The sequence below is a fragment of the Ailuropoda melanoleuca genome, chromosome 12 (genome assembly GCF_002007445.2).
Source record: "Ailuropoda melanoleuca isolate Jingjing chromosome 12, ASM200744v2, whole genome shotgun sequence".
NCBI classification, from domain to species: domain Eukaryota; kingdom Metazoa; phylum Chordata; class Mammalia; order Carnivora; family Ursidae; genus Ailuropoda; species Ailuropoda melanoleuca.
The window spans coordinates 46,326,385-46,342,667 of NC_048229.1; the positions used below are offsets into that span (position 1 = coordinate 46,326,385).

Genomic DNA, 16,283 nt, shown 5'->3' on the forward strand with positions numbered 1-16,283 from the left:
GTTGTATTATTATTAAAACCAGGGTTTGTTTGGTTTTTTTTCCCTTTCTTGCATTTGCAAAGAATCTCCTTGAGGGTATTTACACTCAACCTGTCACCATTAATCATAAGCCTCATTTTACCTTTACTCCCAATTGTTTTGCTGAACCAGTTAGCAGAATGCTGGTGTGTGCGGTTTTGTTTTTCTTGACACAGCGTTACTTGTGTACTTTGAGACCTGAGGAGGAAATGCCTTGTGAAAAACAACAGCAAACAAACTGAAAAGCCCTGGTTCCAGAAGTCGAAAAGCACTCCTATTTTTACACATTTTTCTATAAAAAAAATGTACAGCCCTCCCATTTTGATCTTTCTGGGCCGCTGGCTTCATTTGCCCCCAGTGCTACTTGGATGCCGAGAACAAGGGCTCCTCTCTCCTCCTTTGTGGAGATAAATTGGGTCAGGGCCAGAACGCGTTGGAGTTGACTGTGAGTCTGCTGCTTTGGAACATCAAATGATGCTTCGGTCAGCTGAAAGCACCACTTGAATTCCTGAGTGCAGAAAATGGGTGCGGCTCACCCGTTTCTGTACATCAGCTCCCCGGGGGTAGGGGGTGCAGAGTCTAACTGGGGCGCGGTAGGAAAATGACTACAGCTGGGTTCTCAACCCTGGCTGCACATTTGAATCACAAAGGAGCTTTTTAAAAATGCCACAGGCAGGGCTGTGTGCCAGAATCTCTGGGGATCAGGCCCAGTCATCAATACTCCCTGTGCTGAGGAGGAGAACCTCTATCCTAGGACAGTGGTTCTCAGACCTCAGCTTGTTAAAAAACAAGCTGCCGGACCCCACTCTAAGGTACTGATGTAATTACGCTGGGGTGGGTCTTGATCATTTGTTTTTCTAACGAGCTCCCAGGTGGTACTGAGGCTACTGGTCCCAACTTGGGAGTAGCAGGTCCTGTATCTTGGGAGATACTCTGTATGCCCAGTTTCTGTTAGAGGGTTGGTTACTTCTTAGCCAGGCCTTTCTGTATATCTTTTCAGCTGACTGGCTGGGAAGAAATAGTTGCATCAAAGACTTTACTATTTTAGGTAAAGGGATCATGTGAGTGTATATTAATATGAGTAATTTTTTTTTTTTTTTTTTTAAAGATTTTATTTATTTATTCGACAGAGATAGAGAGACAGCGAGAGAGGGAACACAAGCAGGGGGAGTGGGAGAGGAAGAAGCAGGCTCATAGCAGAAGGAGCCTGGTGGGGTTCGATCCCATAACGCCGGGATCACGCCCTGAGCTGAAGGCAGACGCTTAACCGCTGTGCCACCCAGGCTCCCCAATATGAGTAATTTTTAAAGAGTAACTTTCTGAGTGGGCAGAGGCTGGCTTTGCTCTCTGGGGTCTGAATGTGTGAAATACCAGTCAGCTCTTGGAAAATGGGGGATGGAAAATAGAAACCTACCTGTGAGGGCCGTGTGTCTCGTCTGGACCAGACACTGTGACCACTTTGGCTGAAAGGTGTCGAGATGGATTGGGAGAATAAGCCAGGACTCTTTGAGTTTTAAGACAGAAACCCAGCTCAAGGCTGAAGGGATTGGGTCCTAAACTGTGAAGTCCAGGGGTAAAGCAATACACCTGAATCCACATCACTGTCCTAGGAATCTCGATCCCTTTCCCAGGTCTTGGTTGGTGTCCTTCCCAGGAAGGCTGTGTCCTTGGAGTGACCTTCAGCAGCTCCCACGATGGCCTGCCTGCTGAGCAACCCCAGCAGAGAGCCTTGCTCATAGGTTTAACAAAAATTCGAGGCCAGACTCTCTTTGGCCCAAGTTGGGTCACCTGCCCATCCCTGAACCAGTCAAATCACCAAGATTCTGGCCAGGTTTGTGTCCCTCGCCCCTGCTGGAGTGCAAACAGAGGCAATTCCCCGTAGAACAGCCAGCTCTGTTACTCAAAAAAGGGAAGGACGCTGGGAAGGCTCAAGCAACAGATTTTCTCATTAGGTTGTGAGAAATTTCCTATGGCCCAGCCTCTGGTGAGGGGCACCTGGAAGACCCCTCTCCAGCCTTCTGTGTCAAAGCCATCCCTTCTGTGAGGTGGCCTCATGTCTCCCCCTGCTGGGCACAGCTGTTTCTGGGTCCCTCTGACACCACCGCATGTGTCTGTCCATCCACTGGCTCTGAGCCATGTTCTGAGTGACTCCCAGGTACTGGAGAGAAGCTCTGTCCTTGTCCCCAGGTTTGCGCTGCACAGCTCAGTGGAATTACTTGCTTGTAGTGGGTCCACTCCCTCTGCTGAGTACCAGGCTTTCTGAGGCCCTGGTCCATCCTTAGTTCCTCTTTGCAGTCCCCTTGGCATTATGTGCACATGTTTTTGATATTCTTGCTGGTCAAATCTTTGCTTGCATTCTAACGGGGTACTTTGTGGGATCAGAGGCAAGCCCAGTAGAAACCCTCTGGTAGCCAGAACCTGTCAGTCTGTGGGAACAGTGGCTGGTTCCTTACAGAATCCAGGGCGTCCGCCCTTCGGAATCCCAGAACCCTGAGCTTCGTAGGAAGCCCGGTTTGGCAACTTGGCTTGTCAAGAGAACAGTTAGACCTTTAATAAAGGATTTGGTGCATTGCTTAGATAGATCAAGCCTGAGATCCTGGTTGGATCATCCCGTGCTTTTATAAGATGTAGGTAATTTTTTTCCAGACCCGTTCTTGATATTCTCGTACAGAGAAGAGTATAGGTGCTTTTATTTTTAACAAAAAGGGAACATACTCTAGGTATTGCTTTTCATCAAGGTCGACATAAATAATGTGCACACACGCACGCACACACGTAGTTACGGGAGTATGCGTGATACGCACACGTGCATAGTAAAGAAGCAGCCTCTTTTAAGCCGTCAGCCTGACGGTAGTGGTGCTTTGGTGCTTTCCCGGAGGGTGTGTGAGCACCTCTGACACTCCCACTGCCACACCGATCGTAGGCATCAGGAAAGACGGGATAAAGTTCCCATTTCCACCATGCAGTTTTTGTTCCTTCCCCAGCTCGACCCGTGGTGTTTCCTGTGAGCTGGCAGAGTACTGTTTGTACTCATTTCTGTGACATGGGTGGTGGGTGTGTCCACTGTGTGTGTTGAGTCAAGTCCTCAGGGGGAGACCTTGAAAGGGAGGACCGCGGCACACTCCCCGTCGCACTCCCCGTCGTCATCAGTGATGCGTGGCTCCCCGTGGCCACTGACAGGAGACGCCGGAGCTGCTGCACAGGCTCGTTCATTTAGTGCTTACTCTGCAAATATTCGCGGAGCACGGGCTGAGTACTGGCTGTAAGGATAGCCGATGAGCCGAACAGACCTTGTCCCTGCTCACGGAGCTCGGGTGTACCTCTGAGACGTGGTGGGAACTCTCCATCAGCCAGTGTGGTTCTCTCCATTGGCTGCTGTTGGATGTGTGGTAAGGGGGGCGGCGCAGAGCTGATTGATTTAAGCCCTTCAGTTTTATTTTCCTGTTCTTTAGGGCACTGTCCTCTAGCCCAGACAAACATACCCCCCCGTACACACACACACACACACACCTCGTAAGAATAACAAAGTTGAGTGTGAAACACTTCTCCCTCCACGTACCCGGCTTAAGTGAGTCAGACAGGTGGGGCCGACACTCGGGGGTCCGTAGAGGTCGACGACACCCTGTCAAGCTCAGCAGCTAGGGAGGGTGACCCCTGAGGGTCCTGTGGGAACACGGAACACCTGAGTGATTGATTCTGGGTGGGGTTCTAACCTAGGGACAATTGAAACAGCATTACAAGCTGCATTCTGGTTTTGTTGGGGATTTTTTTAGGTCAAGTACAAAGCAGAAAGTGCATAGAAGATGTGATTCACTTTGCCTGGGAAGAGAAGCTCTTTCTCCTGGCTGATGAGGTAAGAGTTGCTCAGCTCTCTCTTCTGTGAGGAGTGAGGCTGAGCTTTCTCTTCTAGGGGGAGGGAGCCTGTAGTCAGAACTTTCTAGGTGTTGGAGGAGTGATTCTAACCAAGGATGAGGATGTTACAACCTATGGAACTGTGACCTGAATCATGCCTGTATTGGTTTGGATTCTTGGTTATCAATTTCAGAAAGTTAACCCAAGCCACTTTAAACTTAAAAAAGAAAAACGAAAGGATTGTAGAGGTAACAGGTGGGGGGCTAAGTCCAGGGACTCAAACCCTATCCCTCAGATTCTCTCTCCTTCCCTGTTGGCCTCACACACAGCCCTGCTATCTTCACAGCCTAGAAAGAGCATTTCTTCCTGGGGATTCCCATGGAAGTCTCAGAATTGAGCCTCATGGGTGCGGCTCAGGCCACACGGCCATTGCTAACCCACTCACTGTGGCCACTGGTTGCCATATGCACATTGACCAGGCCCCAGGCAAGGGGTGCACTTTCTCCCCAGAGCAGGGGAGCTGTGTTCCCTGAGGGCAAGTCAAGGGACTCTTTCTTGGGAAGGGAGAACGGGTGCTGGGCGGGTGTAATGCTGCATTCCTACACCGCCTGGTGCTCCTGTGTCTGCCATCTCATTTAGTCCTCACAGCGCCTGGCAGGGGGAGGGAAATCTTCATTAGTTTAGTGATTGCGGCTCCCTGAAACCCCAGGTCTGGAGCCAAGCTGCCCATTCTTTTCCTGCTTTGTAAGGAAGAAGCTCAAGGCCTTTCAAATTCTATTTTCACTTCTTCCTTTTTGCATGATTTCTGGTCAGTGGTAGCTTCTAGAACATTGGTTTCGTTTCTTTGCTCACTAGCTCCTCCCACACCCCCCACCCCCAAGCTCGTGTGCACACATACACACACACAGCTTACCCACCAAATTGTTGCCATGACTAGCAGATGGGTCTAAAAATCTTCTTCCTCTTTTTTTTACTTCCCGTGTAGTTGGGGCGCCTGGGTGGCTCAGTCATGAAGCGTCTGCCTTCAGCTCAGGTCATGATCCCGGGGTCCTAGGATCGAGCCCTGCATCAGGCTCCCTGCTCCTCCCTCTCCCACTCCCCCTGCTTGTGTTTCCTCTCTCACTGTGTCTCTGTCAAATAAATAAATAAAATCTTTTAAAAAATTCCAGTATAGTTAACATGCAGGGTTATAATAGTATCGGGTGTTAAAAATCTTCATTTCTGAAGGAGAGAAGGGGCAGCAGAGTGACCTGGTGCGCAGACCTCCTCCCCTTGGGGTGTGGGAAGCGGAGAGGGTGCGGGAGGACGAGAAGGAGGGCTGTGCGTCGCTTGTTGAGGATGGAGCTGGGCTGACCCTCCCGCTGGCCCACGGTGTCCCCCTGATCTCCAACATGAGTGTGGGAAGTTCATCTCCAGGGGTGGAGTGGGGTGCTTGCCTGCTGAGTGTAGACCGTGTGGACGGGAAAGAACAGCATGTGCGGGTGCTGCTCGTGTGTATGGTCCGTGGGAAGGCTGGCAGTGAGATGAGCAGAGAAACAGAACGGGTCTGAATGGGGTAAGTGGCATAAAGGGCCAAGAGAGCAGCACATTTAGCTCTCGAAGCAGGGAGGTCAGAGGACAGCCGCATGGACTGCTTTCATTATTAGTCTTACGGAAGGAAGTAGGCATTCAGGGAGAAAACTTGCTTGGGCAGGTAGGAGTCCTTGACGTCCTCACTGGTCAGATGAGGTAGAAAGGGCTGGAGATTGGGTGGAGGTGAGTGTGGGTGAAGGGGAGAAATCAAGTGGGCATACAGCCCAGAGTCGTTCCTCCTGACTTGTTCCGGAAGGTTCCTTCGGCCTGGCCCATTCCTGGAAGTAGCATCAGAGGTTGGGCTTCATAGCACACAGCCTGACTGCAGGCCGAGCCCGAGCCCCCGTGCCCGCCCTCTGGCAGCCTGCATGGGTCAGGCCTCCAGGGGACTTTAGGTGACTGTCCTTGTCCTGTCCTCTCCCCCAGGTGTACCAGGACAACGTGTACTCTCCAGACTGCAGATTCCACTCGTTTAAGAAGGTGCTTTACGAGATGGGGCCCGAGTACTCCAGCAACGTGGAACTTGCATCCTTCCACTCTACCTCCAAGGGCTACATGGGCGAGTACGTTGGCCTCCACCACCCTCGCTCCGCCTCCGGGCCTGCCCCGTACCAGTGCTCCCCTGTCCTGCTCCGCAGCCGACCTGCTGGACAGAGAAGGCCGCCCTTATCTAGGCCTCTGCTGATCCAAGAAGCAGGAGACAGGCCACCTCTCCCCCTGGGGGGCCCTGTGGTGTGAGGACAGACCCCTTGTGCAGGGGCTCATAGAAAATAAGGTCCTGCTTGAAAGAAACCTGACCACAGAAAACGATGCAAATGAAAGCAGGACCTACCGCAGGTTCCAGTGCTAGGGGGTTCTGCCAGCCCTGTCACTGCTGCTTCTCCTGTGAAATCTGAGGGGCCAGGAAAGGCAGGTTCAGTGGACACAGGCCATCAGGCCCGGGGCCCAAGCTGCATGTGCACCTCACCCTGGCACTGGGGCCAGAGAGCTGCTGCAATCCTGTATTTGTTGTGCAGGTAATACGTATGGGTGACCCGCTGTGAGTCCTGTACTGGTCTCGGCACCGAGGTCCAGCAGGGAGCCAACCACAGCAGTCCCTGCCCTAACAGCGAGGTTCTAGTGACGACACAGGCAGTTGACAAATGAATTAAATCATGTGGCAGGTGACAAAAACAAGAAATGGGTCACTGAGGAGGAAGGAGGGAGCTACCAGGTATCTGAGGCATGCCTGGAATGTTCAGGGAAATGGGGCCCGAAACGAGTGTGTGAGGGGGAAAGTGGCAGACGTGGAGACCAAAGAAGTCATAGGAGGCCGATCACCTGGGCTCCTTAGGTTAGTTTTTACTATTACTCGGAGCGGGGTGGCAGCGACTGGAGGATTAGAGCCCCGGCAGGGGCTGATTTATGCTGGTCTTTCTGGTCTATGGTCCTCGTAGTGGTTTATCTTTGCTAGACTTTCATGTGCTGTGTAGCTCTTTCCCTAATAAGTCTGTTCTCTAGTAATTCATTTTTCAAGCTCAGGTGTTTTGTTCACATACCTAGCTGTCTCTCCATCTGTGTTGTTATTTTTTTTAACCAGTCTTCCTGGATGTTGGGGTCCTGAGTTACGCCTTGCAGTCCTCAGATCCCGATTCCTTGAGATAAGACTGCTCTCAGCCTTAGTCCTCTGGATTAAGCAGAAGGTTCTTTCTTTCGGCCTCTGTTAGGGGAAACCTTTCGGCCTCTGTTAGGGGAAACCTTTCGGAGACACCAGCATTTATCTTCTTGCCTTGGGAGATCCCGCTGGCAGATGAGATGGGAACTTGCCTTTGCCGGCTCAGTCCTGCAGGCTGATTGCAGTGGCGTTTTACTGAGTGTCTCACTGTGTCGGGTGCTCTGAGGTCGAGGGTGTGGGGTATACGGAGGAAGGTAGGCCTAGAGTCCTGCCTCAGGGGGTCTGCATTTCTGTATCACAGTCTGAATGTTATCAATCACAGCCCAGAGGGGAGGCATAGCTCCAGAATGTGTGACTGCTGGAGCCCAGTCGGTTCTGAATGGTTTGTTGTTTTTGTTTAACTCGTTGCATAGCTCAGCTCACTTTCATGTGACTTGACTCTATCAGTCAGGATCCTTGTGGTGATAACGAATGGAGAATCTCAACTTGAACTGACCTACACCAAAGAGGCTTTTTTAAAAAAATTAATATCGGTGGAAAGTCCAGGAGTCTTATGTCGATGGGACTCTGTCTCTGATTTCTTGCTCTGTCTCATTGTCTCTCTCAGCTCTGCTCTCCTTTGGGTTGAGTTTGTGTACAGGCAGCAGGTGGTTCCCTCAGAAGGCCTCTGGCTGTGCTCGTGGGCCCAGTGAATCCGTACCAACCTGGAGCTGGTGGGGGCCTGAACCCCGTGCCCCTTTGGAACAGGGGCCAGTGTGTGAGTTAGGTCTCAGGCTAAGCTGCTTAACAAAGAGGCCCCTAAATACAGTGGGTAAAACAAGGTGTAAGTGTGTCTCTTGGTGACGTAACAGCCCAAAGGCAGGGGAGGTTAGGACCTGCTGTGCTCCTCAAGGTCATTCAAGGATGAGTGCTCTGCCTTGTCAACCCGCGGCATTCATCTCTAGCACTGGGGCTGCTGCCCTGAGGGTCTCCATTTCTCAGGAAAAGGGAAAAAAGAAAGAGGAGAGAGCTTGCTCTTTCGTGTAAGGAAGCGATGTGGCATTTGCCCCTGTCACTGCCGTTCACCTCCCCTTGGGAAGAACTCGGCCACACCCGGCCGCTCAGTGTGAGGCCTGGTGGTGCTTGCAGAACTTTCCGGCTGACCGGATTGCACGTAGCTGAGGCCTGTGACCGGTGGGTCCTTGTCCCTCCTTCAACCCTGCAGGTGTGGCTACAGAGGAGGCTACATGGAGGTGATCAACCTGCACCCTGAGATCAAAGGCCAGCTGGTGAAGCTGCTGTCCGTGCGCCTGTGCCCGCCGGTGTCCGGGCAGGCTGCCATGGACATCGTCGTGAACCCCCCCGTGCCTGGAGAGGAGTCCTTCGAGCAGTTCCACAGGGTGAGTCGCTGTGTACTGTGGCCCCTCTGCGTCACTGCCACGGCTAGGGCCACGCGCATGCACAGTGGACTCAGGGTCACCGCGGCCAGTCTCTCCCCAGGTGGCCTCCCAGGGGTGCTCCTGGTTCCTCTTGGCGCCTGAACCACTCCACAAGGTTCAGTGTGACGATGCAGTGGGGTTGTGTCTGAAGTGGGGGACCCCTTCCTCCTCCTCACCTGAGAGCATCGCGGGTGGGCAGGCACCCTGAGGGAAGGGCCTGGTGTCCTGAGAACACCTGGGGGCGGGGGAGCTTCTGTTACTAAACTGGAAAGGAGGAAAGGATGGGCATGGCATTGCGTCCAGGCCACAGGCCTGCCTTTGGCCTCGCCGGCTGTCCTTGCAGCTTGAGGTGATCCAGTCAGAGCCTTTCAACTGCAAGGGACAAAAACCCAACTTTAACTGTGGTTCCAGGCTCACATTATTTTAAATTGTGGCAAAATGGCACAGAATGTAAAATGTACCATTTTAACCATTTTTAACTGAACAGTTTAGTACTTAAAATCCATTCACACTGGTGTGCGACCATCACCACCATCCCTCTCTGGAACATTTTCCTCTTCCCAAACTGAAACGCTGTCCCCATTAAACACTAACTCCCCATTTCCCCATCCCCCCCAGCCCCTGCTGACCTCCATTCTACTTTCTGTCTCTGTGAATAGGACTATTCTAGGCACTTCATCTCCGTGGAACCATACAGTATTTGTCTTTTTGTGACTGGTTTATGTCACTCAGCATAATGTCCTCAAGGTACATCTGTGTCGTAGCATGTGTTAGAATTTGCTTCCCCTTAAAGGCTGAATGATATTCCCTTGTGTGCGTGGACCATGTTTCATTCGGCCTCAGACCACCCCTTTCATGCCCCATTCCAGCAGAAGTCCTGGAAATGTCCACTTCTAAGCCAGTCATGGACTTGCTTTGCCTGGGTCACATGCCCTATGCACACCACACAGATTAAGAGTGTCTGCCCAAAATGAAGAGTTTGGGCCATCTCCTAGAAGTATGTTCTAGAGCATTCCATCCAGGGCCAAGTCCATTCAGACTTCTGGGCTGGGATGGGGTTTTCCCATCTTCAGGAAGGACCTCCTGTACAAGAACAGAAGCATGACAGAAGCCATGCAGGACCTACCTGTTGCCCGGCACTCCCGTACTTGCGTGCCCATGGCCGCGGGCAGCCTTCTGGGCTGAGCACCCGGGAAGATGTTCCTGTAGAGGGGGAGGTTTTGCCCACCTCCCTGGTTTGCTGTGTTCATGCACACACGAGCTCACGTTGCACCAGGCTGCTCCGTTGCCCCCACGTTGAAGGGACAGTTTCCAGCATCTGGAGCGTTCCATGATGTCCAGATATATGCTTTGTTCTGTTTTCTGTGTCTCCTCAGGAGAAAGAGTCTGTCCTGGGTAATCTGGCCAAAAAGGCTAAGCTGACAGAAGACCTGTTTAACCAAGTCCCCGGAATTCACTGCAACCCCTTGCAGGGAGCTATGTATGCCTTTCCTCGGATCTTCATCCCCAGCAAGGCCGTGGAAGCAGCTCAGGTCTGGGGTGCTGGGCCGGGGCGTACTGGATTCACTTGGAATTGCTGGGTTGGGGGCTGTTTTTTGCCTCGGGGAGCAAAAGTGCTGGCTCTGGGGGCTTGGAATTTTGTGGACCGTTCGGCCAGATGGTGCTTACAGCAGAAAGACGGGGCTCTCGGAAGCCCAGCCCTGCAGAGTGCTGTGGTGAGGGGCAGAGGTGAGGTCAGCCCTGGGCGAGTGGTGCTGAGCCGGGCTCTGTAAACTCCAGTGTTCAGAAGGCAGTGCCCCACGTGTGACATGATGCATTTCAGACTGCAGAAGCCATGACAGAGTCTGCTCTGCACAGTGACTGTCCTAGAGAAGCACTTCTCCAAGCTGGACTGTGAACGCGAAATCTCCTGGGGGTCTTGTTCAAATGCCGGTGCTGGTGCGGGAAGTCTGCAGAGGGCCCGGGATCCTGTGGGGGCAACATTCTCAGGCCATGCCACAGACCCTACTTGGAGGATCAAGGGCCAGAGCAGTATTTCTGGAAGTGCTGTCCTCAGGGGCCTCAGTACCCGTCAAACATCCAGAATCTGGGCCCGCCCCCACTGTTGAGGGGTCGTCTGTTGACCTGTTGAGTCAGAATCCCTGGGGCTGGAGCCCAGAAACCCATTCAGCAGGTCCCCCAGGTTGTACAAACCAAGGTGTGAGAAGCCCTGTGAACAGAGCCCCCGAGACGCTGTTCTCTGAAAGCCCCCTCCCCAGGGGGCAGCTCTTGGCCTCATTGTCCAAGGGCTGTGTGCTTGGCACGTAGGAGACAACCATCGGTGCCTGTGGAGCTGCCTGGGTGCGGGTCATAAAGGAAAGAGACCATCAGTCCTGGGCAAGGAAGACGCCATGCTGACGTAGCCTTGAGCTCCCTTGTTCCCTGCACCGGCTTCCGGCCGCATCCAGTGTCCTGCCTCGGTCCTTGCGGGGAGGGGAGGGGGGCCCTGCCGTGGGAAAGAACCCCCTGCTTCGGTGGTGACTTGGCTTCAGGTTTTCAGTGCTGTGTTCGTACAAAGCCATGAACGAACCCTACGTCTGCCCTGCTCCCGCAGGCCCATAAGATGGCCCCTGACATGTTTTACTGCATGAAGCTCCTCGAGGAGACGGGCATCTGCGTCGTACCCGGCAGCGGCTTCGGCCAGAGGGAAGGCACCTACCACTTCAGGTACCTCTGTCTCTCTGCACCGTGGGGCTGGAACCAGGTTGGTCTTGGAAAACGTGGGCTTCCGAGGGTAGAGCGCAGGCGGGCTCCAGAGCTGGAGATGTGTGCAGCCCCATCCGCCCTGCCCACCCCCGTTCTGTCCTGCTGCAGAACCTGGCTGAGACCTGGGTGCAGGGATTCAGGAACACGATGGGTAGACCCCGAGGTCATCTCCTTGACCGCTCGTCTCCCCCTCCGCTGCCTCCATCTATCGCATACCATCGGAAGTGTTCCTGGTGGGGTGTTTTCTTTTTATTTCCCTGTCCTTTTTCAATTCCACGCAGTAGCATACAGCATCCAGGCGCTCAGGAGCCCGTCCAGACGTCTGCAGAGACGCTGCGCCCAAATCCTGAGACGCATTGCGCGGCGCATGCCGACCCTGCTGGGATGGCAGCCCGGGGGGAGCTGAGCAAGCTGGGCAGCCCAGCCAGGGTTTCCCCACGGAGGCCGGTTCTGTTCACAACAGCATCTTCTCCATGCACAGTGCTCTCAGATGTCTCCTGCAGCAGATGCTAAAAAAAGAAGCGTCATGAGCTTAGTCAGCACCTGGAGCCAAGTCCTGACTCAGGTCGTGGGCCACGTGCCCCGGATGGACAAACGTGTGTGTGGTTGGCCTCTCCACTCTAGTTAGGTTCACCTTGGCAAGTCAGGGCTCATTCGAGAAATGGCTAAATCGAGAGGGCTGCCTTTCCAGTGGGGGAGCGTACTGGCAGTATCAGGAGAAGGAGTGAGTGACCATAGCAGTTTGGGAGTTCCTTTGGAGGGAGAGTTGTGACTGGAGGTCCTCACTCTAAGAGATTTTTAAAAGGCCCACCTAGCAGGAGGAACAGCTCTAGAGAAAGTTGTATCCACCCGTCAGAATGTCGTGCAGGCCTTGTGTCACAACAGGTGGACGTGTCACTGAGCTTCATGCTGCCGCCATCTTACTGCTCTTAGTCTGTGTGTTACTTCGGTAGGAAGTAAATTATGAATTGGGGCAGGGGGTGGTTCAGTGAGTTCCAGGTTCTGTCCCGGGGCTGGTGCTTTCTCAGTGGACAGGACCGGCCTCCCCCTCTCAGGGCTTGCCCACACCTCCTCATCTCCACAATGCAGGGGAAGGAAGGAGCTGCTGGGTTCCTTCCTCTCCCCTTTTCCAGAGCGACGTGTGTCCAGGCTGACAGCTGTCCTCTTTCCTGACAGAATGACCATCCTCCCTCCCGTGGAGAAGCTGAAGACAGTTCTACAGAAGGTGAAGGACTTCCACATAAAGTTCCTGGAGAAGTACGCATGAGGACTGCTGGGCCCAAAGGGAGACCTGTTTGTCAGGCCTTCCTCCTGATGTCCGCCCACGCCAGACTGAACTTGCCTTCCCCAGCGACTCTGCCTCAGGCCTCACAAGGTCACTGGTCGCTTTCGTTGTCATTTTGCCCCAAGAGACTTCTTTCTTTGTGCCTTGATGTTGGGAGCGCTTCTCTTCTGAGCAATGTGATTGGGTCTATCTCAGAAGTCCTGTTTTTTTGAAGCAACCAAAGTAGAGAGGACTTGCTCAGCACATGTGGCCAGCGTTCTCTGAATCTGTTGTTGTTGCTTTTGGAAAGGTCCTTTGGGGTTTAAAACAACCAGGGTATGTTGGGTGAGAGATGTTTCAGATCTGAAGAAACAAGAAGGTGTTGGGAAATGTATGACAATCGTGGCGAAGACTGGAAATCCTAAACTCACCACCATGATCTGTGAAATAAAACCCTTAGCGGTGTGAAAATCTAGTTCTTCAAACAGGAGAGCCTTGAAGTCCACTGGAGGCTCAGAAAGGGCCCACCATTCTGGCCTGCGGGCAGATGGCCTGTGTCTCAGACAAGAATGGTGAAGGCCGTGGGGGCTGAACCGGATCCCAGACTAGCTTGTCACAGGTACTGGGGGCTACGGCCAAGGTCGAAGGGTCCTGCAGGGGAAGAGTGGGTGCGAGCCAGGCTCCAAGTGGAACCAGGTCTCCAGCTGGGAGCGTGCAGCACGTAGTGAGGACTCTGCACGTAGAGCAGTAGGTAGGGAGGGCTTTGGGGTGAAGCATTCTCTTGCGCATGCTTAGGCTGGGACCCCGTCTGAGAGGACTCCCTGGACTTCAGGGACGCAGGCTACAGCCCAGCAATATCCCCGTGATGTGGCGGAAGTCTGCTTGCTCGTGCTGCTGCATCCTGCTGTTGGCCAACAACGGCCTCTACTGAGGGCTCCGTTGAGCCTTTACAGACATCGCCCCCTGGCGACCGCAGGGACAAGGAAACACTGAAGACGTCCGGGTGAGGGAGGGGCATCCTCTAGGACTTGACCACAGTCAAGCCCTTGCCACCAGTCCCCTCCGGTAGTGTCTCCTAGCTCATAATTGGTCCAAGTGCCTGGTAGCTTGGCTGCTGTGGACAAGTACACGTAATGGGATTCGAAGTTTATCGAAGTATCTTAACTTGATGCCAAAGGGTTTGCCTGCACGTTTGCTGCTGGCTCCCCTCCCAGACTCTGCAGACTGTCCTGCGGCATCAGTCATCTCTGCAGCCAGCGCAGTGCCCTCCACCAAACCTGATGCTTCCCTGGCATTAGCAAAGCTGGCTGGGGGCCTGACCCACACTCTCAGAAAGTGGGTGCTATGGAAACAGGAGGCTTCTCTGAGAGCCCCCTCCTACCAGGGGCCTTCCCCAGGAGGCAGTGAGGGAAGCCAAGGCCAGCTCAGGAGCCTGGGGACCCAGCGAGTCCCAAATTGGAATCGAAGGAGCTAGAGAGACAAATACCAAGAGGCGTGAGCTTTGAAGGCAGCCGCCTATGCTGATTTCTGTGCTGGGCCCATGCAGGGGAAAGCAATAGGAAACTACAAACTGTCCCTACTTGCTAGCGTTGTAGTCTCTGGGAAGAAAGAAGCCACAGTCTCAAGCAACAAAGGGAACGTGTTGGAACTTTTCCTTCCTTAAAAATTGAGAGAATTGCACTTGTGCTTGTTGGATGGTACATAAAGCAGAACGTGTCCCAGAGTCGTGAGGTTTCTGGTGGAGAGGTTACATAGTAGAAGCTAGTCTATTTTTTATATTTTTGTAACAATTACTTTTTTCACGGGGGGACCAGGGGGCTAGAATTTGTAGTCTTAACAAGTCCAGTAGTTTTTTATGAATCTCTTCAGATTATAAATAACACCTAAAAACTTTGCAACGTTTACAAGACTTTTTAAAAGACGCTATATGCACTTGGTTTGATTTTAGAATAAATAAATAAAAACATAAGAAGGTCAGCTGGCCTAGGAGGTTAACTTCGTTCAGGGGAGGAGCGCTGATCATGATAGGTTCGATTTTTTACGGACTCTATTCTGGTGTCTTGTTGGGTACCGCCAAAGAAAGTCATTTGTCATTTGGGGTCGCGCTTTAAATCTGCACCTGCAAAGTTGTTTTTGTTCATCTCGATTCATCCGTGGGGGATGCTGGACTGTACCTTGGGTGGCCCATCACCTCGTAGCCCGAGGCCGGCTGGTTGTTGACCCAGTGTTGTGTGGTTTTGCAGGAAGAGCTGACAGGCCTGCCTGTCCCTGTTTTCCAATTTAGATTCTCATAGGCATCTCCTGACAAAAGTACTTAATGATAGCTCTGCTGGAAATTTCTATACAATAAAATACATGTCCAAAATGGTGACTGTGTTTAATTTTCCTTGTAGTTCACATGTACTCAAGCAGATAGCGCTAACGTACACCTTCCCTCTCTTTTTTTTTTCCATGCTAATTTCTTTTTTTTTTTAATGATTTTTTATTATATTATGTTAGTCACCATACAGTACATCCCCGGTTTCCGATGTAAAGTTCCATGATTCATTAAGTTGCGTATAATACCCAGCGCACCATGCAATACGTGCCCTCCTTATTACCCATCACCAGTCTATCCCATTCCCCCACCCCCTCCCCTCTGAAGTCTTCAGTTTGTTTCTCATAGTCCATAGTCTCTCATGTTTCATTCCCCCTTCTGATTACCCCCCTTTTCTTTATCCCTTTCTTCCCCTACCGATCATCCTAGTTCTTATGTTCCATAGATGAGAGAAATCATATGATAATTGTCTTTCTCTGCTTGACTTATTTCACTTAGCATTATCTCCTCCAGTGCCGTCCATGTTGCAGCAAATGTTGAGAATTCGTTCTTTCTGATAGCTGAGTAATATTCCATTGTATATATGGACCACAGCTTCTTAATCCAGTCATCTGTTGAAGGGCATCTCGGCTCCTTCCATGATTTGGCTATTGTGGACAATGCAGCTATGAACATTGGGGTGCATATGGCCCTTCTCTTTACTACGTCTGTATCTTTGGGGTAAACACCCAGTAGTGCAATGGCTGGGTCATAGGGTAGTTCAATTTTTAACTTTTTAAGGGACCTCCACACTGTTTTCCAGAGTGGCTGTACCAACTTGCATTCCCACCAACAATGTAGGAGGGATCCCCTTTCTCCACATCCTCTCCAGCAATTGTTGTTTCCTGCCTTGTCTATTTTTGCCATTCTAACTGGCGTAAGGTGGTATCTCAGTTACACCTTCCCTCTTTGTAACTTCACGTTCCTGGCACTAGAGTGAACATTTTCCCCCAGCACTACAGACTTCAGTCACGACTTCTCAGTTTCCATTTCCTTGTAGGTGTCAACCCCTCGGACCCTGAGTGGCTTTCTGTTGCTTGAGGTGGGAAAACACGGGTTCTTTAAATGGGATGTTGTTAAAATGAATACAGACCTTGGCTGTCTGGTGGAAGAAGAACGATGTGGCTCCAGGCCAGTGGGGAAAGGGGGAGCCGTCGATACGAGGGATTCCATTCCTTTTCCTCAGCCTCTCCAGATCTGCGTCAGTTTTGCTGTGTGGTTTTAGAATTCAAAACTTTATTTTTCACCCCAAACTAAAATGTCTATGTCTTTATTAAAGAAGACTTGGAAAATGGAAAAGGGAAAAAAAAAAAAAGAGGATTCTTTCCGTTGGAAGAAATGGAAGCCTGAAGTAGGAAAGAGGAATTTATTGAAGTTCTGGAGGGAAGCTGGCTTAAGTTCTCC

General features: G+C 51.9%; 1 protein-coding gene across 2 annotated transcripts in view; it reads left to right on the top strand.

The window, feature by feature from the left end:
• Positions 1-13,591, top strand: part of GPT2 (glutamic--pyruvic transaminase 2) — a 30,741-nt gene extending 17,150 nt beyond the window's left edge. For both annotated transcript variants that reach the window (XM_011237133.3, XM_034638110.1), the window contains exons 7-12: positions 3,792-3,871; positions 5,869-6,005; positions 8,301-8,475; positions 9,891-10,046; positions 11,108-11,220; positions 12,436-13,591. In XM_011237133.3, coding sequence (XP_011235435.2) covers positions 3,792-3,871; positions 5,869-6,005; positions 8,301-8,475; positions 9,891-10,046; positions 11,108-11,220; positions 12,436-12,526 — 752 coding nt within the window. In that variant the 3' untranslated portion in view covers positions 12,527-13,591. The remainder of the gene's footprint in view (positions 1-3,791; positions 3,872-5,868; positions 6,006-8,300; positions 8,476-9,890; positions 10,047-11,107; positions 11,221-12,435) is intronic.
• Positions 13,592-16,283: the final 2,692 nt, after the last annotated feature.